This window comes from Eschrichtius robustus, chromosome 3 (genome assembly GCF_028021215.1).
Source record: "Eschrichtius robustus isolate mEscRob2 chromosome 3, mEscRob2.pri, whole genome shotgun sequence".
NCBI lineage: Eukaryota > Metazoa > Chordata > Mammalia > Artiodactyla > Eschrichtiidae > Eschrichtius > Eschrichtius robustus.
In genome coordinates, this window is record NC_090826.1 from 143,214,370 (window position 1) to 143,230,713 (window position 16,344).

Sequence of the window (16,344 nt, forward strand, 5' to 3'; positions counted from 1 at the left end):
GAGAAATGCAAAGCAAGACTACAGTGAGGTATCACCTCACACCAGTCAGAATGGCCATCATCAAAAAATCTACAAACAGTAAATGCTGGAGAGGGTGTGGAGAAAAGGGAACCCTCCTGCACTGTTGGTGGGAATGTAAATTGATACAGCCACTATGGAGAACAGTATGGAGGTTCCTTAAAAAACTAAAAATAGAACTACCATACGACCCAGCAATCCCACTACTGGGCATATACCCTGAGAAAACCATAGTTCAAAAAGAGTCATGTACCAAAATGTTCATTGCAGCTCTATTTACAATAGCCAGGACATGGAAGCAACCTAAATGTCCATCGACAGATGAATGGATAAAGAAGATGTGGCACATATATACAATGGAATATTACTCAGCCATAAAAAGAAATGAAATGGAGGTATTTGTAATGAGGTGGATGGAGTTAGAGTCTGTCATACAGAGTGAAGTAAGTCAGAAAGAGAAAAACAAATACAGTATGCTAACACATATGTACGAATCTAAGGAAAAAAAAAAAAAAGCCATGAAGAACCTAGTGGCAAGATGGGAATAAAGACACAGACCTACTAGAGAATGGACTTGAGGATATGGGGAGGGGGTGGGGTGAGATGTGACAGGGTGAGAGAGTGTCATGGACATATATACACTACCAAACGTAAAATAGCTAGCTAGTGGGAAGCAGCCACATAGCACAGGGAGATCAGCTCGGTGCTTTGTGACCACCTAGAGGGGTGGGATGGGAAGGGTGGGAGGGAGGGAGATGCAAGAGGGAAGAGATATGGGAACATATTGTATGTGTATAACTGATTCACTTTGTTATAAAGCAGAAGCTAACACACCATTGTAAGGCAATTATACTTCAATAAAGATGTTTAAAAAAAAAAAAAAAGATACATGGGGCTTCCCTGGTGGCACAGTGGTTAAGAATCCGCCTGCCAATGCAGGAGACATAGGTTCGAGCCCTGGTCCAGGAAGATCCCACATGCCGTGGAGCAACCAAGCCCATGCACCATAACTACTCAGCCTGCGCTCTAGAGCCCGCGAGCCACAACTACTGAGCCCGCGTGCCACAACAACTGAAGCCTGCACACCTAGAACCCGTGCTCTGCAACAAGAGAAGCCACCACGATGAGAAGTCCATACACCGCAACAAAGAGTAGCTCCTGCTCGGTGCAACTAGAGAAAGCCCGTGCACAGCAACGAAGACCCAATGCAGCCAAAAGTAAAATAAATTTATATAAAACAAACAAGTAAAAAAAAAAAAAAAGATACATGTACCACAATCTTCATTGCAACACTATTTACAATAGCCAGGACATGGAAGCAACCTAAATGTCCATCGACAGATGAATGGATAAAGAAGATGTGGCACATACATACAATGGAATATTACTCAGCCATAAAAATGAATGAGATTGAGTTATTTGTAATGAGGTGGATGGACCTAGAGTCTGTCAGACAGAGTGAAGTAAGTCAGAAAGAGAAAAACAAATACCGTATGCTAACGCACATATATGGAATCTAAAAAAAACGGTACTAATGAACTTAGGGGCAGGGCAGGAATAAAGATGCAGACATAGAGAATGGACTTGAGGACACGGGGAGGGGGAAGGTTAAGCTGGGACGAAGTGAGAGAGTGGCATGGACATATATACACTACCGAATGTAAAATCGATAGCTAGTGGGAAGCAGCCGCATAGCACAGGGAGATCAGCTCGGTGCTTTGTGACCACCTAGAGGGGTGGGATAAGGAGGGTGGGAGGGAGATGCAAGAGGGAGAGGATATGGGGATATATGTATACATATAGCTGATTCACTTGGTCATACAGCAGAAACTAACACAACATTGTAAAGCAATCATATTCCAATAAAGATTAAAAAAAAAAAAAGTCCAGCCACGTGTTGTGCAGGGCGCAGGCCTTCTGACCTTGCTTTTCAGGCGGGGGTCAGATGAGAATGACCGGTGCTGCATTTCCTTCTTCAGCGCCTGGTCGCACCCCAGTTCAGTTGGGTCGGGCGGGAATCACCACGGAGACTGAGACACTGGCTTCGTGTCCCACATTCTGATCTAGTGCTCTCTTCTTGCAGGTGCGCACATTTTGACCGACTCAGCAAGAAGGTGGATTTTCCTTGTGTCTAAAGAGAAAAAAATGTCCCCGTGTCTGTAGAGATGCTTTGCAGTTCAGCCCGGCTGAAGCTGACCGAATGAGACTATGGGCTGTGCCTCTGCGAAGCATGTTGCCACTGTTCAAAATGAAGAGGAAGCCCAGAAAGGGAAGAACTACCAGAATGGAGATGTGTTTGGTGGTAAGTGCCGTTGAATTTCATCCTTGGCCCCTCCATCCAGGCCTTTCACATGAGCAATTGCAGTGTTCCTGTGTTCTGTTTGCTGAGGGGCGGGGCGGGGTGCAGGGGTGACGGGGGTGTGTGGGTAGAGGGCTGATGAGAGATGATAAAAATCAAGGCAGATCTTTTACACTGGACAGTTTTCATCATAATTTATACCTAGAAGACTTTGAGGAGGATCATGGAGGTTTTAGGCAGAGCTCACATTTAAATCAAGCTTTGAAGAACTAGTAGGACATAAACAGGTGCACGGGACAGCGGCCACAGGGTGTCCCGGTCCAGAACCGTAGGGCTGAACACATGGAGGTCCAAAAGCGGGCGAGGATTTATAATGGAGGGAATGACGTGTGTTTTGGAGTTTATTATAAGTTTATGAGGAATTACTCTTTCTGTGAATTAGAAATTCTCGGTTTCAAAAACACAATTACAGTGAACTTAGAAATCGTCTTTTAACCATCCTGTGATGATTCATAGTGACTTGAGACTCTCTAGCGCAGAGGTCACAAACTGCCAACCCACGGCCACGTCTGGTTTACAAATATCTTCTCTTTGGCCCCCAGAGAATTTTAAGATAAGAGAGCAAGGTGACCTTTAAAAATCAGGATGTTTCACACAAAACCCCACATGTCTTGAGAAGGTCTGACAACACTGATTTTCCATTTCCTGAGGCAACAGTTGCTGGAATGGGATAGCAGTTGCCGGTTCAGTCAGAGTATGGCCTCCGGTAAACGGGCTGAGCCCTCCCCGTGAACGCACATCAGGCCCAGTTGGCTCACTGACGTTCCATGCCTGGCCACTCACAGCCTTTTGAGTTTGCCTAATCTTGAGTTTGTCCTTTGCAAGATCAATGATTACCCTGATGCAGGGTGGCTATGGGTTTGTAGAAAATTCCAGCTAGTCCAGGCAGATGAAGCAGTTTTTGCTAATTATTTTAACAATAATACCCAAGACTTGACATTTTCATGGTACTTCTATTCATAAAAGCACCTCTACATCTCTTTTTTTTTTTTTTTTTTTTTAATTATTTATTTATTTATTTATTTTTATTTTTGGCTGTGTGTTGGGTCTTCGTTTCTGTGCGAGGGCTTTCTCCAGTTGCGGCAAGTGGGGGCCACTCTTCATCGCGGTGCGCGGGCCTCTCACTGTTGCGGCCTCTCTTGTTGCGGAGCACAGGCTCCAGACGCGCTCCTCTACATCTCTTATTCGATAAAGAACCTCATTGCAATGATGTTTACATGTAAACAACTCAAGTTGCACTATTCAGTCTCTGTCAAGGAATTCCACTGCGTTTCAACCTCTAGCTTCTGATCCGTTGCAATGGTTGTTTCAGTCCCCTGGGGAAGAATTGGGAACAATGTGGAAGGGGTAATGCTCTGTTACGAGTGGGCTCATGTATATGGAGGGAGGAAGATTTCATTTTGGTTTGTTTTAAGGAGATGTATTTGTTGCCTGGAACAAATTTGCTTCTAGTGGTCACTACCGATAGAAACAAGAACTGTGGAGAAGAGTGACATATGAGCGTCTTAATAAAGTAGAATCCAGCTCTTTGAAACCACACCTTCTGGGAAGACAGCTAATGGGAACTAGAGTCATTACTGTTACTCTCAAACACTTCACTTTTAAGAGGAAATAATCTAGTATCAGGAATTTGTTTAAATTAACTTCTATGTGAGGTTCTGTGTCATTGTCATTTTTGTAATTAGAGCTACCACTTACGGAGCCTTCACCATATGTCAGACACCGAGAAGCATTTACATTCATTTTCATGTTGAATTTTCACAACAATCCTGTGAAATCTGTGCCATCTTAATTTTACAGATTTGGAAGCTGGGGCACAGTGTGACTAACTGGTCCAAAGTTACTCAGCTACTAAGTGATAGAATCAGATGTCTCAGACTCCAAAGTCCACATTTCTTTCTCAATGTCATTTCCTGCTGCCTCCCATCCGTCATTCATTCTTTAATGCGAAAAAGTATTGACTGGCCGGTACACGATGTGTCAGACCATTTGCTAAACGCCATGGAGGATACAGAGATAAACCTTGCTTTCTAGGACTTCGTAAGAGGATGAAGAAGTGTTATGAGGCAGAATAAGCCAAATACCAGAAAAGGAAAAGACATACACATCATGATAAGAGTCAGAGGGTTGAGAGACTGCCTTAAAAGGTGGGATCAGAGCAGATTTCTTATAGAGGTGACAGCTGACCCTGGCCCTAAAGGACTGGAGAATCTAAACCTGTCGGATGAAGGGTGTAGGAAGGAACTAGATGAGGAAAGGCTAGATGTGATGTGACCCATATTCAAGAATTACAAGTAATCCAGTTCGAATGGAATATAAAATATACGTGAGAGGGAATTGGGTACGAAACTAAGTTAGGGTTAAATTATGGAGAATGTGGAATACCAGATTACAATCTGTAGAAAGGTAACCTTAGATTTGTAAGAGCAAAGATTTAGTGATATTCAGTATATTGTATTAATATTTTGCTTGGCAATGAGGCCATCTAACCATTCATTTGCTAATATGGTTACAACTTTTATAGCTAAGAAGACTTTCTGTTGTTCTAAAGTACCATGTGTAGTTTGCAAATGTTAGCATCTAATAAAGGAGCCTTGTATTAGTCAACTATTGCTGGGTAATAGACAGCCTCAAGATCTTAGTGGCATTCAGCAATAATCATGTCTTTCTTGATCACGAGTTGCTTGGTCAGCTGGAGTGGCTCTGCTCCATGTCTCTCTCAGCTTCCTCCTGGGACCAGTGAGCCAAGGGGGGGTATGCTCTTCTTTTGCAAAAGGGTAAAAGTACAAGTGATACACATGATGCCTCTTAAGCTTAGGCTTAGACCTGGCACACTGTCACTTGCACCCACGTTTTACTAGCCGAATCAAGTCACGTGAACAGGCTCAAAGACAAGGGGCAGAGAAGTCCATCTGACCACGGCACATTCATGGCAAGGGTATGGATGTAGAGAAGGGTCAAGAATTGGGGCTAATTATTCAGTCTGCCCCATGCCTGCGCAGTCATTGCTGTCTGTGTGGCTCCGTGCCATAAAGTGCACTCAAGGCCTCTGCCAGCTTCTCTTCACCCTCCTGGTACTCACACTGAAGTTTCATTCACTCCAGCATTCGTCATCTTGTTACTCTTTCTTACATCAGCATTCGCAGGTTTGTGGCACTGTGTTACATAAAGCAGGAATACAGGGAGGGAGAGAGCTTCATGTACCAGTCAAGGGAGAGTTCTCCTAGCCCTACAGGGTTCTGGGAGTAGAATTGTCAGAATCCATTGTGAACATCAGTACCAGTATCCTAGATGTTACTGAATGCTAGAGTTTGAATATGACAAGAGAAGGTCCTGTCTGTGTCTCCACTTGAATTAGTTTGCAAGCAGAAGTCTACAAAATCCCAATAGAATCACAGATGGTCACAGATGAATGGTAGATCTGGCTCACTTTTAGCCATTTGATATCTTTTGTCACCCATTGTTTCAGTGATCTATTATCACATAGCAAAGGACTCCAAACTTAGTAGCACTGATTTATTATTTTTCCCAATTCTGTGGGGTGACTAGGGTTCATCTGCTGGGTTTTTTTTTTTTTTTTTTTTTTTTTGCCTGGGCTCAGCCATGCAGCTGCATTCAGCTGGGAGCTCAGCTGGGCTCGACTGACCATGATGGCTTCAGACCTCTCTTTCCATCTGGGTAGTCAAATTTTCATGTGACAGCTAGCTTCCAAGAGAGGAAGTAGAAGCTTCCAGGCCTCTTAAGACCTGGGTTTGAAAGTACAAGAATGTTGTTTGTGCCGTGTTCTGTTGAGCAAAGCAAGTCACAAGACCAGCCCAGAGTCAGGGGAGCACAAAGGCTCTCCATCTGTTGAGTGTGTGCCTATAGGGAGGGGAAGACCTGTTGGGAGCTGTCTTTGGAGATGGGTTACCACACCCATTGACAGAGGCAATGAGAACTCATGACTGGATTGTATTCCAACCTGGACAGTTGTATTCTGCTTTCTAAATCACGCCTCTCTTTTCCACCGAATAAAATGGCCTCATTCACTTTTTAAAAGCTTAATGCTTGAAAGATGTTATTACCACATGTTGTTGAAGAGTTGACCAAGTCTGTGAAAGGTAGCATATTCGGGGACAGCTCTGAAGTATATGTCTGTGAGTGTGTGTACACACACACATTCGATCCTTTTCCTAAAAGTGTTAATTTAATTTCATAGCTTCTAAGGACGTGCTGGGGAGCGTTGATAAGCAGTGTGTTTTTACAAATAGTAGTTTCCATCTATATGAAGCATTTTGGTCTCTGTGATATTTTGGTTATTTACAAGATGATGCCGAAAGCTCAGCTTCCCTGTACACCGGTGCTGAGTTGAATCTAAGAGACATATTTTTGGGTGAAGTAGAAAAGGATAGCTTTATTACTTTGCCAGGCAAAGGGGGACACAGCGGGCTCCTGCCTCGAAAAACTATGTGTCCCCACTTGGAGAGGATAGTGAGAAGTTTTATTGGAATGGTTCAAAGAGGGCATGATGAGCTTGTGGACATTCTTCTGATGGGTTGGTGGTGAGGAAAGTAGGAGTCAGCATCAACCTTCAGGTTCCAACTGGTCTGGGGTCTACATGCTTGTGGGTAGCGTACCGTCATTAACTTCTCCCACCTGGAAGGGGTTTCAGTATCTGCAAAACAGCTCAAAGATATTGTTGTTTGTATCCCTTGATGGGGAACCAGGACCTTGCCCCAAGCCTGCACTGTTGTTTCTCTTGACTGTTTGTTTCTCCCTGGTCTCGCATCCCCTCCCTTCCCTAATTAACAACTGCTTGAGTCTGCCCACTGGGACTCAGGGAAGGTCATGGAGGCTGAATGAAAGCTCCTTCCTGTAATCAAAGAAATGGGGGACACAGAAAGGCTTTGTGCCCAGGAGCCCCAGCCCAGGGCCCTGCTCGGTATCAGAGACCCACCACTCCAAATGCGTGGGACAGAATTGCTATAGAATATTCCACCATTGAGGATTAACTGACAGATGGGCATCTTGACTCCTAGATTTCATAGACTTCAGGAGATCATTGACAAGGAACTTTATCCCTGACGTTCACCTGTAGACTTTCTTTCACTTGAAGTATAGAAGCATAAAAAGTTTCAGATCTAAAGTTGTGTCTCATTTCTGTGGCCCTTTCAGAAGTAAAAGCCGGGCCAGAAAGCTCCATCTCCAGATTGGAATTTTCTTTCCCTCAGTGGTTAGGGCAGATGTGAAAAGTGATCAGCAGATCTGCTGAGGTCATTCAGAGGACAACTGAGCAGATGGCCAAGACCAGCTTGCATAAAGTAAGTGACCAACAGGCTCAAGTTATCAGGAACTAGTAAGGCAAGTTCGAAGAAAAGCCAGGTGCTTATTGGATTTCTTTCAACCATCATTCACTTAGACTATTAAAGTAGGTGCACAGAACAGATTCAGGCCTTATTAGGGAAATTTTCATATCAAACCTGAGATCATTATCTCTTCTGCAGCCCATCCCCAAGGGGGAAAACTCTTAGTTACATTGACTTTCCTATTTGCGTGAAGGTCACCATCATTCTTCCAGTAAGGTAGGCTTTAATCTTGCAAAGGCTTTAAACTTGAGGCCTTTGTCTCTTCCAGTTCCCAGACCTGTGAATCTCACTCTCTCCTCTCATCGCTTTTCCTACCACCAGCGTAGTTTAGGTTGTTATAGTGCATAACCCAGAATAGCGCAGTGTCCTCTGAACTGATGCTCAGTTAGCCCTCTTGTTGTTTGTTTGCTTCTTTGCTTTTGTTTTTAACTCTGAATTTTTTTGCACCCTTGCAGATGGTAGCAAGTTTTTCTAAAGCACTCCTCTGTCCGTGTTAATTCTCCTGCACTCAGTTCTTAGACAGTAAAATCCTAAATCCTTAGTGAACATTCAAGACCTCTGACGATGGGTCTTACCCTCTTACCCACCTTGGCAGCCTTGTTTCATACTCTGTCCCTCATGTTTCCCTGTTCTTCAGCCAGAGGGACAGCTCACCCTGTGACCACTTTGCACGCCTGTGTCCTCCAGGTCAAATACACCGTGACCTCTGCTTGGCATGGGCCCTTTCTCCTGCTTTCATCTCTTTAAATCCTGCTCTTTTCCCAAACTTGCATAAAGCTTTCCTAATACCTTCAGAAAGAATCTCTTTCCTGCCATCCCAGAGTACATTTTTACATACTTATGTATTTGGTTTATTTGCTTATATGTTTAATCTCATTATTTGTGTGTGTGTGTGTCCTCTGTCTTATGAGCTGCAAAAAGCCCCTGGAGGAAGGGACTGTTTGACCTTGAGAGGACGCAGGCTTCCAGGAGCCGGGGCCTGACCATGCCAGCTCCCCTATGATGAGGTGGCCTTGACTGACTAAGGACCAGGACGGTCCTCTTTTTTTTTTTTTTAATTTCCCTCCATCTTTTTTTTTTTAGAACATTTATTTTTTTATTTTATTTATTTATTTATTTTTGGCTGTGTTGGGTCTTCATTTCTGTGCGAGGGCTTTCTCTAGTTGTGGCAAGTGGGGGCCACTCTTCATCGCGGTGCGCGGGCCTCTCGCTATCGCGGCCTCTCTTGTTGCGGAGCACAGGCTCCAGACGCGCAGGCTCAGTAGTTGTGGCTCACGGGCCTAGTTGCTCCGAGGCATGTGGGATCTTCCCAGACCAGGGCTCAAACCCGTGTCGCCTGCACTGGCAGGCAGATTCTCAACCACTGCGCCACCAGGGAAGCCCCAAGACGGTCCTCTTGTTTGTACGTGTTCTCTTAAGTGGAAGTGCTTAGATTATTAGAGTAAATTCTTCTGGAATGATGGTGTATAAAAGAGGAGCGGTAAAGCAAGAATTTGGCTGCTTTCTTTCACTTGGGCTCTATATTGCTGTGTGGCTTCAGTTCTGATCTGGTCCTTGGCTACATAAATTGAGAACATGTAACAGGGTGTGTGTGTGTGTGTGTGTGTGTGTGTGAGAGAGATGGTGTTATGCCAATCTGTTATCCATCTAAAATACTATAGGAAAAAAAAAAATACTATAGGGACCAACTTCACAGGTTATGGTGAAGATTAAATGAGAAAATAGATTTATACAGAAATTCAAAGCAGTTGGAAGCAAAGTAATAATTCACTGTTTCTTCCTGTAATAATTTCTGATTGTGTAAAGTGAAGATTAATTAAAGATGAATTAATCTGTGTTTGTGAGATAGTAGCAGAGAGTATAATGTTTAACTCTGTGCCATCCAGTACAGTAGCCGCTGGCCACGCGTGACTATTAAGCACGTGAAATAAGGCTAATCCTGATTGAGATGTGCTGTAATTGTGAATTACACACGCGATTTTGAGGACTTACTATGATAAAAAAGTATAAAATAGCTCACTAATTTTCTATTGATTACATGTTGAAAGGATAATATTTTGGATATATTGAGTTAAATAAAGTATATTATCAAAATTAATTTCCCTGGTTTCTTTTTACTTATTTAATGTCGCTGCTGGAAATGTTTCAAGTACTTACATAACTCACATTACATTTCTATTGGATAGTGCTAGTTTAAGTCACTAGAAGGTAGTGTTGGTGTTGACAGTTTCCTTCCCTTTCAAGTTTCAGTTTTGGAGTTTACTTATTATTGAATCGAAGAGGAAGGGGGTTCGGCTGAGGCAGCAGCCCTCATTTTCTGCTTTGACTCTCCAGGTGGGAGGTGCACGCAGGTGGAGAGCACAGGACAACGAGTGAGACAGAGATTGGGAGCCAGCCTGGCAGAGGAGGTAGAGCAGACTCTGACTTGCTCACCTCTCAATGCTAATTAGTGGAAGTCTTTAGCTGCCTCCCCTGTAGCTTTCCTGCTGGCCTCCAGAAGCTTCTTTTGACTTCTGAAGTTATTTCCCAAAGGTCAGAGAGGACATCTTCCCCTCCCCCCCTCCTTTTTTTTTTTTTTTCAGTGAGTTGGTAAAGAACCTTAAAAGAGAAGTGTTTGATGGGTGTGTGATAGAGCTGGGTCACAGTCATAAAAGCTGAAAAATATTGAAGTCAAGATGAGTGAGGAACCTGGCCCTGGGTTTAGTCTTTGAAGATTCCACAAGGTCTTGAGCTGAGCCTCAGAAAGGTCTTAAAGGCTTTTAGTGCACGTGGGGCTAATGAAATGATAGAAATCAGCCCACCTTGGCCCTGAGTTTCCATCTCACACTTCCGAAGGGAAAGTGCTTAGGCCAGTGTCTGACTCAGAGAAGGTCTCACAGTATCTTAGTTTCATTTTCTGCTTTTAGATCGTTCCTGGGCCATTCTGATAGGTGCTTATCACTTTGACGGGAAAGAAGAGACAGGCCCAAACCGTGAGCACGTAAGGCAGTGATTGTGAGTTCCCTCCTACCAGCTGGGTTCCTTCCAGCTTCCCCACTTCCTGTGTTGTCTTTGACAAGGAACCTCATCAGTGCCTGAGTTTCCTTGTCTACAGTTATAGAGATAATAATGGTATCCACCACTCAGAGTTGTGTGGAGGATCAAACCACGGAAAGCACTTAGAAAGATGCCAGGTGTAATTAGCAGTTGAGCATGAGTTGTAAATAGGAGTAGACTGGCCCAGCCTCTTCACTTTGGCCCCTTGCCCACCTCAAAACAGACCGCACCGGAATGCCACGTGATGCAGAATTTAATCTAGCTGAGGTAGAGTCAGTCTGAATTTCTGTTTGGAAAAATTGTCTATGACAGAAAGTCTCGAAATGCGCTATACTTTCTATATTTAAAGAAAGAAAAATCCAAGTGCTGTTTTTCCTTCCCTTGCCAACGGTACCACGAGCCTGTTCTTTTAATATTATATACAGAGGTAAGCCGAAAAGTAGGACCATCTGTCACTTATTGCTACAAGGCAGCCTGACAGCAAGATGAGGGACCCTCCGAGTTCTCAGATGCCATCGACGGGGACGTGCTGGCAGGGCCCTCGGTGGTGTCACTTCAGTTTTATGTCTTGAGGGTTTCCTTCAACTGCTCCCTTGCCCCTCTAGGTGCCTGGTCTTCTCTGTAGCTGCCTGGAACCCTTCCTCAGGCAGAAAATGAGACTGAATTTGGCCCTGGAGAAGGCAGCAGAGATGCTGCTGGGTGCCTCCCGGTGTCCTGGTACCATCCAGCGGAAGGCACAGAGGACTGGAGCTGTGGGCAAGGCTTGTTCTCTGCTGGGGGAAGTTCTAAAAAAGTGACTCAGCCGCAAGAGAGAGGGTGGGAGGGTTTCTGTACCCATAGCACTTCTCCTCAGAGTTATTTTCTCATGAATGACGTCAAAGAATTCAGAAATTCAAAACAATGTCCTCTTCCTGGAATCCTGGCTGATGTGGCAGAAAGGACCTGTTTTGCCATCAGCACCTGCCAGGTAGCCCTTACCTAGCAGCACCTACCTGGTAGCAACCACCTGCAGTGCACACCTGGCCATACCTGTCTGGTGCTTAGACCTCATTTAGGCCCCAGCTCTCTACAGAGAAGCACAGTACCTACCTTCTGCACCTGGAGCCTTAAACGTGGCTGTTTCCTTTGCCCCTGAATTGTTAGTTGGCATCAGAAGCACAGACTCACACTTTACAGTTTATAAGGCCTTTTCACGAGCAGTTATAATCCCCACTTGATACAAAAGGAAACTGAAGAGCCCCGCCAGTTCACTTAACTAAAAAAGTGGGACTGTGCCTAGAATTAAGGGTGCAGACTCTTGACGAAGGGTGATTCCACTCTCAGGAATAAGATATCTGTCTTTGTCATTAAATCCGAACCCACTGCCAATGCAGGGGACACAGGTTCGTGCCCTGGTCCGGGAAGATCCCCCATGCCGCGGAGCAGCTAAGCCCGTGCACCACAACTACTGAGCTTGAGCTCTAGAGCCCGCGAGCCACAACTACTGAAGTCCGCACGCCTAGACAACTAGAGAAAGCCCACGCACAGCAACAAAGACCCAACGCAGCCAAAAATAATAAAAAAACAAAACAACACAAAAAATCCAAACCCACTTTTTGCTCAGGAGTCTTTACGAAGCAGTTGTTAACTGGCTGCCCGAGTTCAGCCTCAGCCTTTTTTTTTTTTTTTTTTTTTTACATGAGGATGTTGCAAGACTCTAATGTGGTAGTTAGGGCTATTTTCAGTGGACCTGAAGTTCACTCTCATGGTAAATGCCCAGGCCTGGAATCTGACTAATTGGTTTCAAAGCCTGCCTCGGCTACTCACTAACATGTAGTCTTGACAAATTACTGAGGCACTCCTTGCCTCAGTTTCCCCATCTGTATAGTATGGAGAATGCAGTACTAGTACTTACTGCCTTCAGAGGACTTCAATGTATCAATGAATGGAAAGTCCTTAGATTAGGACCTGCCACATGATATGCACTGAGTGAAGCCCATTTATTTATTTATTTATTCATTCATTTATTTTTAGCATTTTATAAATTAATTAATATCTGGATGCATTGGCTCTTCGTTGCTGCGTGCAGGCTTTCTCTAGTTGTGGTGAGCGGGGGCTACTCTTCGTTGTAGTGCGCAGGCTTCTCATTGTGGTGGCTTCTGTTGTTGCAGAGCATGGGCTCTAGGCAGGCGGGCTTCAGTAGTTGTGGCATTGCAGGCTCAGTAGTTGTGGCTCACGGGCTCTAGAGCACAGGCTCAGTAGTCGTGGCACATGAGCTTAGTTGCTCCGCGGTATGTGGGATCTTCCCAGGCCAGGGCTCGATCCTTAGTCCCCTGAATTGGCAGGCGGATTCTTTTTTTTTTTTAATGTATTTATTTTTTATTTATTTTATTTTTGTCTGTGTTGGGTCTTCGTTGCTGCAAGTGGGCTTTCTCTGGTTGCGGCGAGCGGGGGCTACTCTTCCTTGCCGTGCTCGGGCTTCTCATTGTGGTGGCTTCTCTTGTTGCAGAGCATAGGCTTTAGGCATGCGGGCTTGAGTAGTTGTGGCACATGGGCTTAGTTGCTCCATGGCATGTGGGATCTTCCCGGACCAGGGCTCTTACCCGTGTCCCCTGCATTGGCAGGCGGATTCTTAACCACTGCGCCACCAGGGAAGTCTGGCAGGGAGATTCTTAACCACTGCACCACCAGGGAAGTCCCAAGCCCAATTATTATTGTCATCATCATCTGGCCCTAGTTTCCCTTGACTGTGCTGGGGGAAAAGCATAACCAGTCTATTGCAGATGTGGCATTCTCCAAACTTTAAAAGCTTATTGATTGTCTACATAATACTTAGCTCTTTATTTTGTATTTTAGAATATTTGTGTCCCTATGATTTGTTCTATCTCTGTTTTGATCTAGACCAGCTTATGTTCTGTGTAAAATGTGAGTGTGTATGTGTCTTTAAATCAAAAGACTAAAGTATATGATTTAAGAGTGGTGAATATAATATTATGCCTTATCACTATAAAAGTTTGGTTTAAAAAATAGTACCAACATAGAAGTTAGCAAACATATTTTCATTTATCAAACATTAATTTGTGTGTGTTGTGTTTTTGTATATGGTGTGATCCAGCATTTTCCTAGTCTTGGGTTTATCATGTACAGTGAGGATGTTTATGGAAGGAAGGACATTTCTTTGTGAAGCACTGTGGAGAGGCCAAGAGGCAACAGACACAGATTGTAATGGGATAAATGCATTCATAGCTAACTGAAGTAAAAAGATGCACAAATTAGATACTATTTCAATTCATGTTTTATTCTTTATTCATATTCAACTCTATTTTATTCTTTAAAATATGAATCATTTTATAGAACTTATATGAACTTATATTCATAAGTATAATATTAAAAATTGAATTTCTAACTCATCCCTTCATACTAGTTTTCCAGATGAATCTAAAGGTTGAATTGTAAGATATGAAACCATAAAAGTACTATAAAAAAATGGATGTTTTTATAATCTTAGGTTGCAAAATGTCTTCATAATGCCACAAAACCCAACACCCTAAAAGAAATAGTTGACTACATAAAATTTTTAAATCTCTGCATGGCAACAAACACACCACCCGCCATGGACTAAGTTAAAAGACAAATGTCAAAGTGAGTGAGAGTAATATCTGTAACACAAATAGCGTTAAAATGACTAGTATGAAAAGACTAAAATCTATTAAAAACATTTCCTTAAAATCTACAAGGAAAGAACTAATAACTCCAATTGAAAAATGGATGAAATTTGTGACCGGCAATTGACAGAGAAAAAATTTAAAAGGTCAATAAACATACAGAAAGATATTCAACTTCTTAGCAATCAAACAAACCACACCAAAACCCAAAGCAAAACAAAACGTGTCACCACTCAAATTGGCAGGAACAGGCATCTGTCTCATGCTGTAACTGGGAATGTCAAACCAGAACAATTTTTCTAGGGCACCAAATGGTAATATATAACATGTAAAATTTAAATGAGCGCAGCCTTTGCCCCAGCAGCCCCACTTCTAGGAATTTATCATAAGGAGATCATTGGACAAGCATGCAAACGGGTATGCTCAAGGGTCTTTCTCACTGATGAGGCATATATCGAATGCAGCCATTAAGGATTAAGGTACTCTATTTATTGAGATGGAAAGAGGTCTATAACATGTTGGTAAAGGGTTTTACACAGCATATCTTGTTTGTAAATTTTATATGTTTAAAATACATGTAAAATTCTGTGCAAGTTCGTAAAAGAAATGCTTGGAAGGCTGTTTACCAAAGCGTTAACAATGGCAACCTCTCTGTTGTGGAGGTTCAGGTGATTCTTAATTTCTTTTCTTGTATTTTCCTGTATGATTTAACTCTTTTGTGGTTAATATTTATCATTAATACGGCCATTTATTTTGCTAAATATAATTTTATGTTCCCATCTTCTGAAGGCCTTCAGTTGTGCTTTCAGGGTAATGTGAACTCTGTCCCACAGGAGAGAGCTCTGTCTATCACTGGAAATACCCCAGGGCAACAGGGATTGAACTGATGGTCTTGTTTGTCCAGGTAAATAGATGGAGTCTGATCAGTGGTGCTTGTTGGTTTCATTTAAAACCTAGCAGTTCGTTAAGTCCACGAAACGCTTAGCATCTCACGTGGCTTAGACACGGTGCGAGGCACTGAGGCTATAAAGATGGATTAAATCTGGTCCCTGTCTTTTAGGAACTGATAATGATGCAACAGATGGGCATCTCAACAAAAAATGTCAGTGTCCTATGATGATAATGCAAAAGGGTCTCTTATCTTAGGAGTAGGAAAAGACTCATGAAGAGGATGATTGCAGTTATACTCCGGTAAAGGTGTTAAAAAAAAAAGAGGATGATTAAGGCCTCAGCTGAGTCTTAAAAGATGAAAAACAGACAAAGGAACAGAGATGTGGCAGGAGTTTCAGGCTGAGAGACAGTGAAAAGGCTCAGAGGTACATTATGCATCAAGCATGTCAAGGGGAGACTGGGAAGCTTTACCAAACCAGTGGGGAAATAACTTTAGAAAATTTCATATTAGGACAAGTATTTTAATATTTGGAAATTTTACACTGTAATTTTTTTTTCAGAACACCAAAAAGCTCACACAGACAGTATGGGAATCATAATTATGTTGCCTGGAAATTGGCCGAGCATTTATTTATTTTTTAAAATTTATTTATTTTATTTATTTTTGGCTGCATTGGGTCTTTTTTTTAAAAATTTTTTAATTTTTATTTATTTATTTTTTAAAATCAGTCATCAATTTTATACACATCCCTGTATACATGTCAATCCCAATCGCCCAATTCAGCATACCACCATCCCCACCCCACCGCAGTTTTCCCCCTTGATGTGCATATGTTTGTTCTCTACATCTGTGTCTCAACTTCTGCCCTGCAACCCGGTTCATCTGTACCATTTTTCTAGGTTCCACATACATGCGTTAATATACGATATTTGTTTTTCTCTTTCTGACTTACTTCACTCTGTATGACAGTCTCTAGATCTATCCACATCTCAGCAAATGACTCAGTTTCGTTCCTTTTTATGGCTGAGTAATATTCCATTGTATATCTGT

The 16,344-nt window shown here is 42.9% G+C and overlaps 1 protein-coding gene across 3 annotated transcripts in view; it reads left to right on the plus strand.

Moving 5' to 3' along the window:
* Positions 1–16,344, plus strand: part of C3H1orf21 (chromosome 3 C1orf21 homolog) — a 234,502-nt gene that overhangs the window by 79,298 nt on the left and 138,860 nt on the right. For all 3 annotated transcript variants that reach the window (XM_068541394.1, XM_068541392.1, XM_068541393.1), the window contains exon 2: positions 2,102–2,320. In XM_068541394.1, coding sequence (XP_068397495.1) covers positions 2,227–2,320 — 94 coding nt within the window. In that variant the 5' untranslated portion in view covers positions 2,102–2,226. The remainder of the gene's footprint in view (positions 1–2,101; positions 2,321–16,344) is intronic.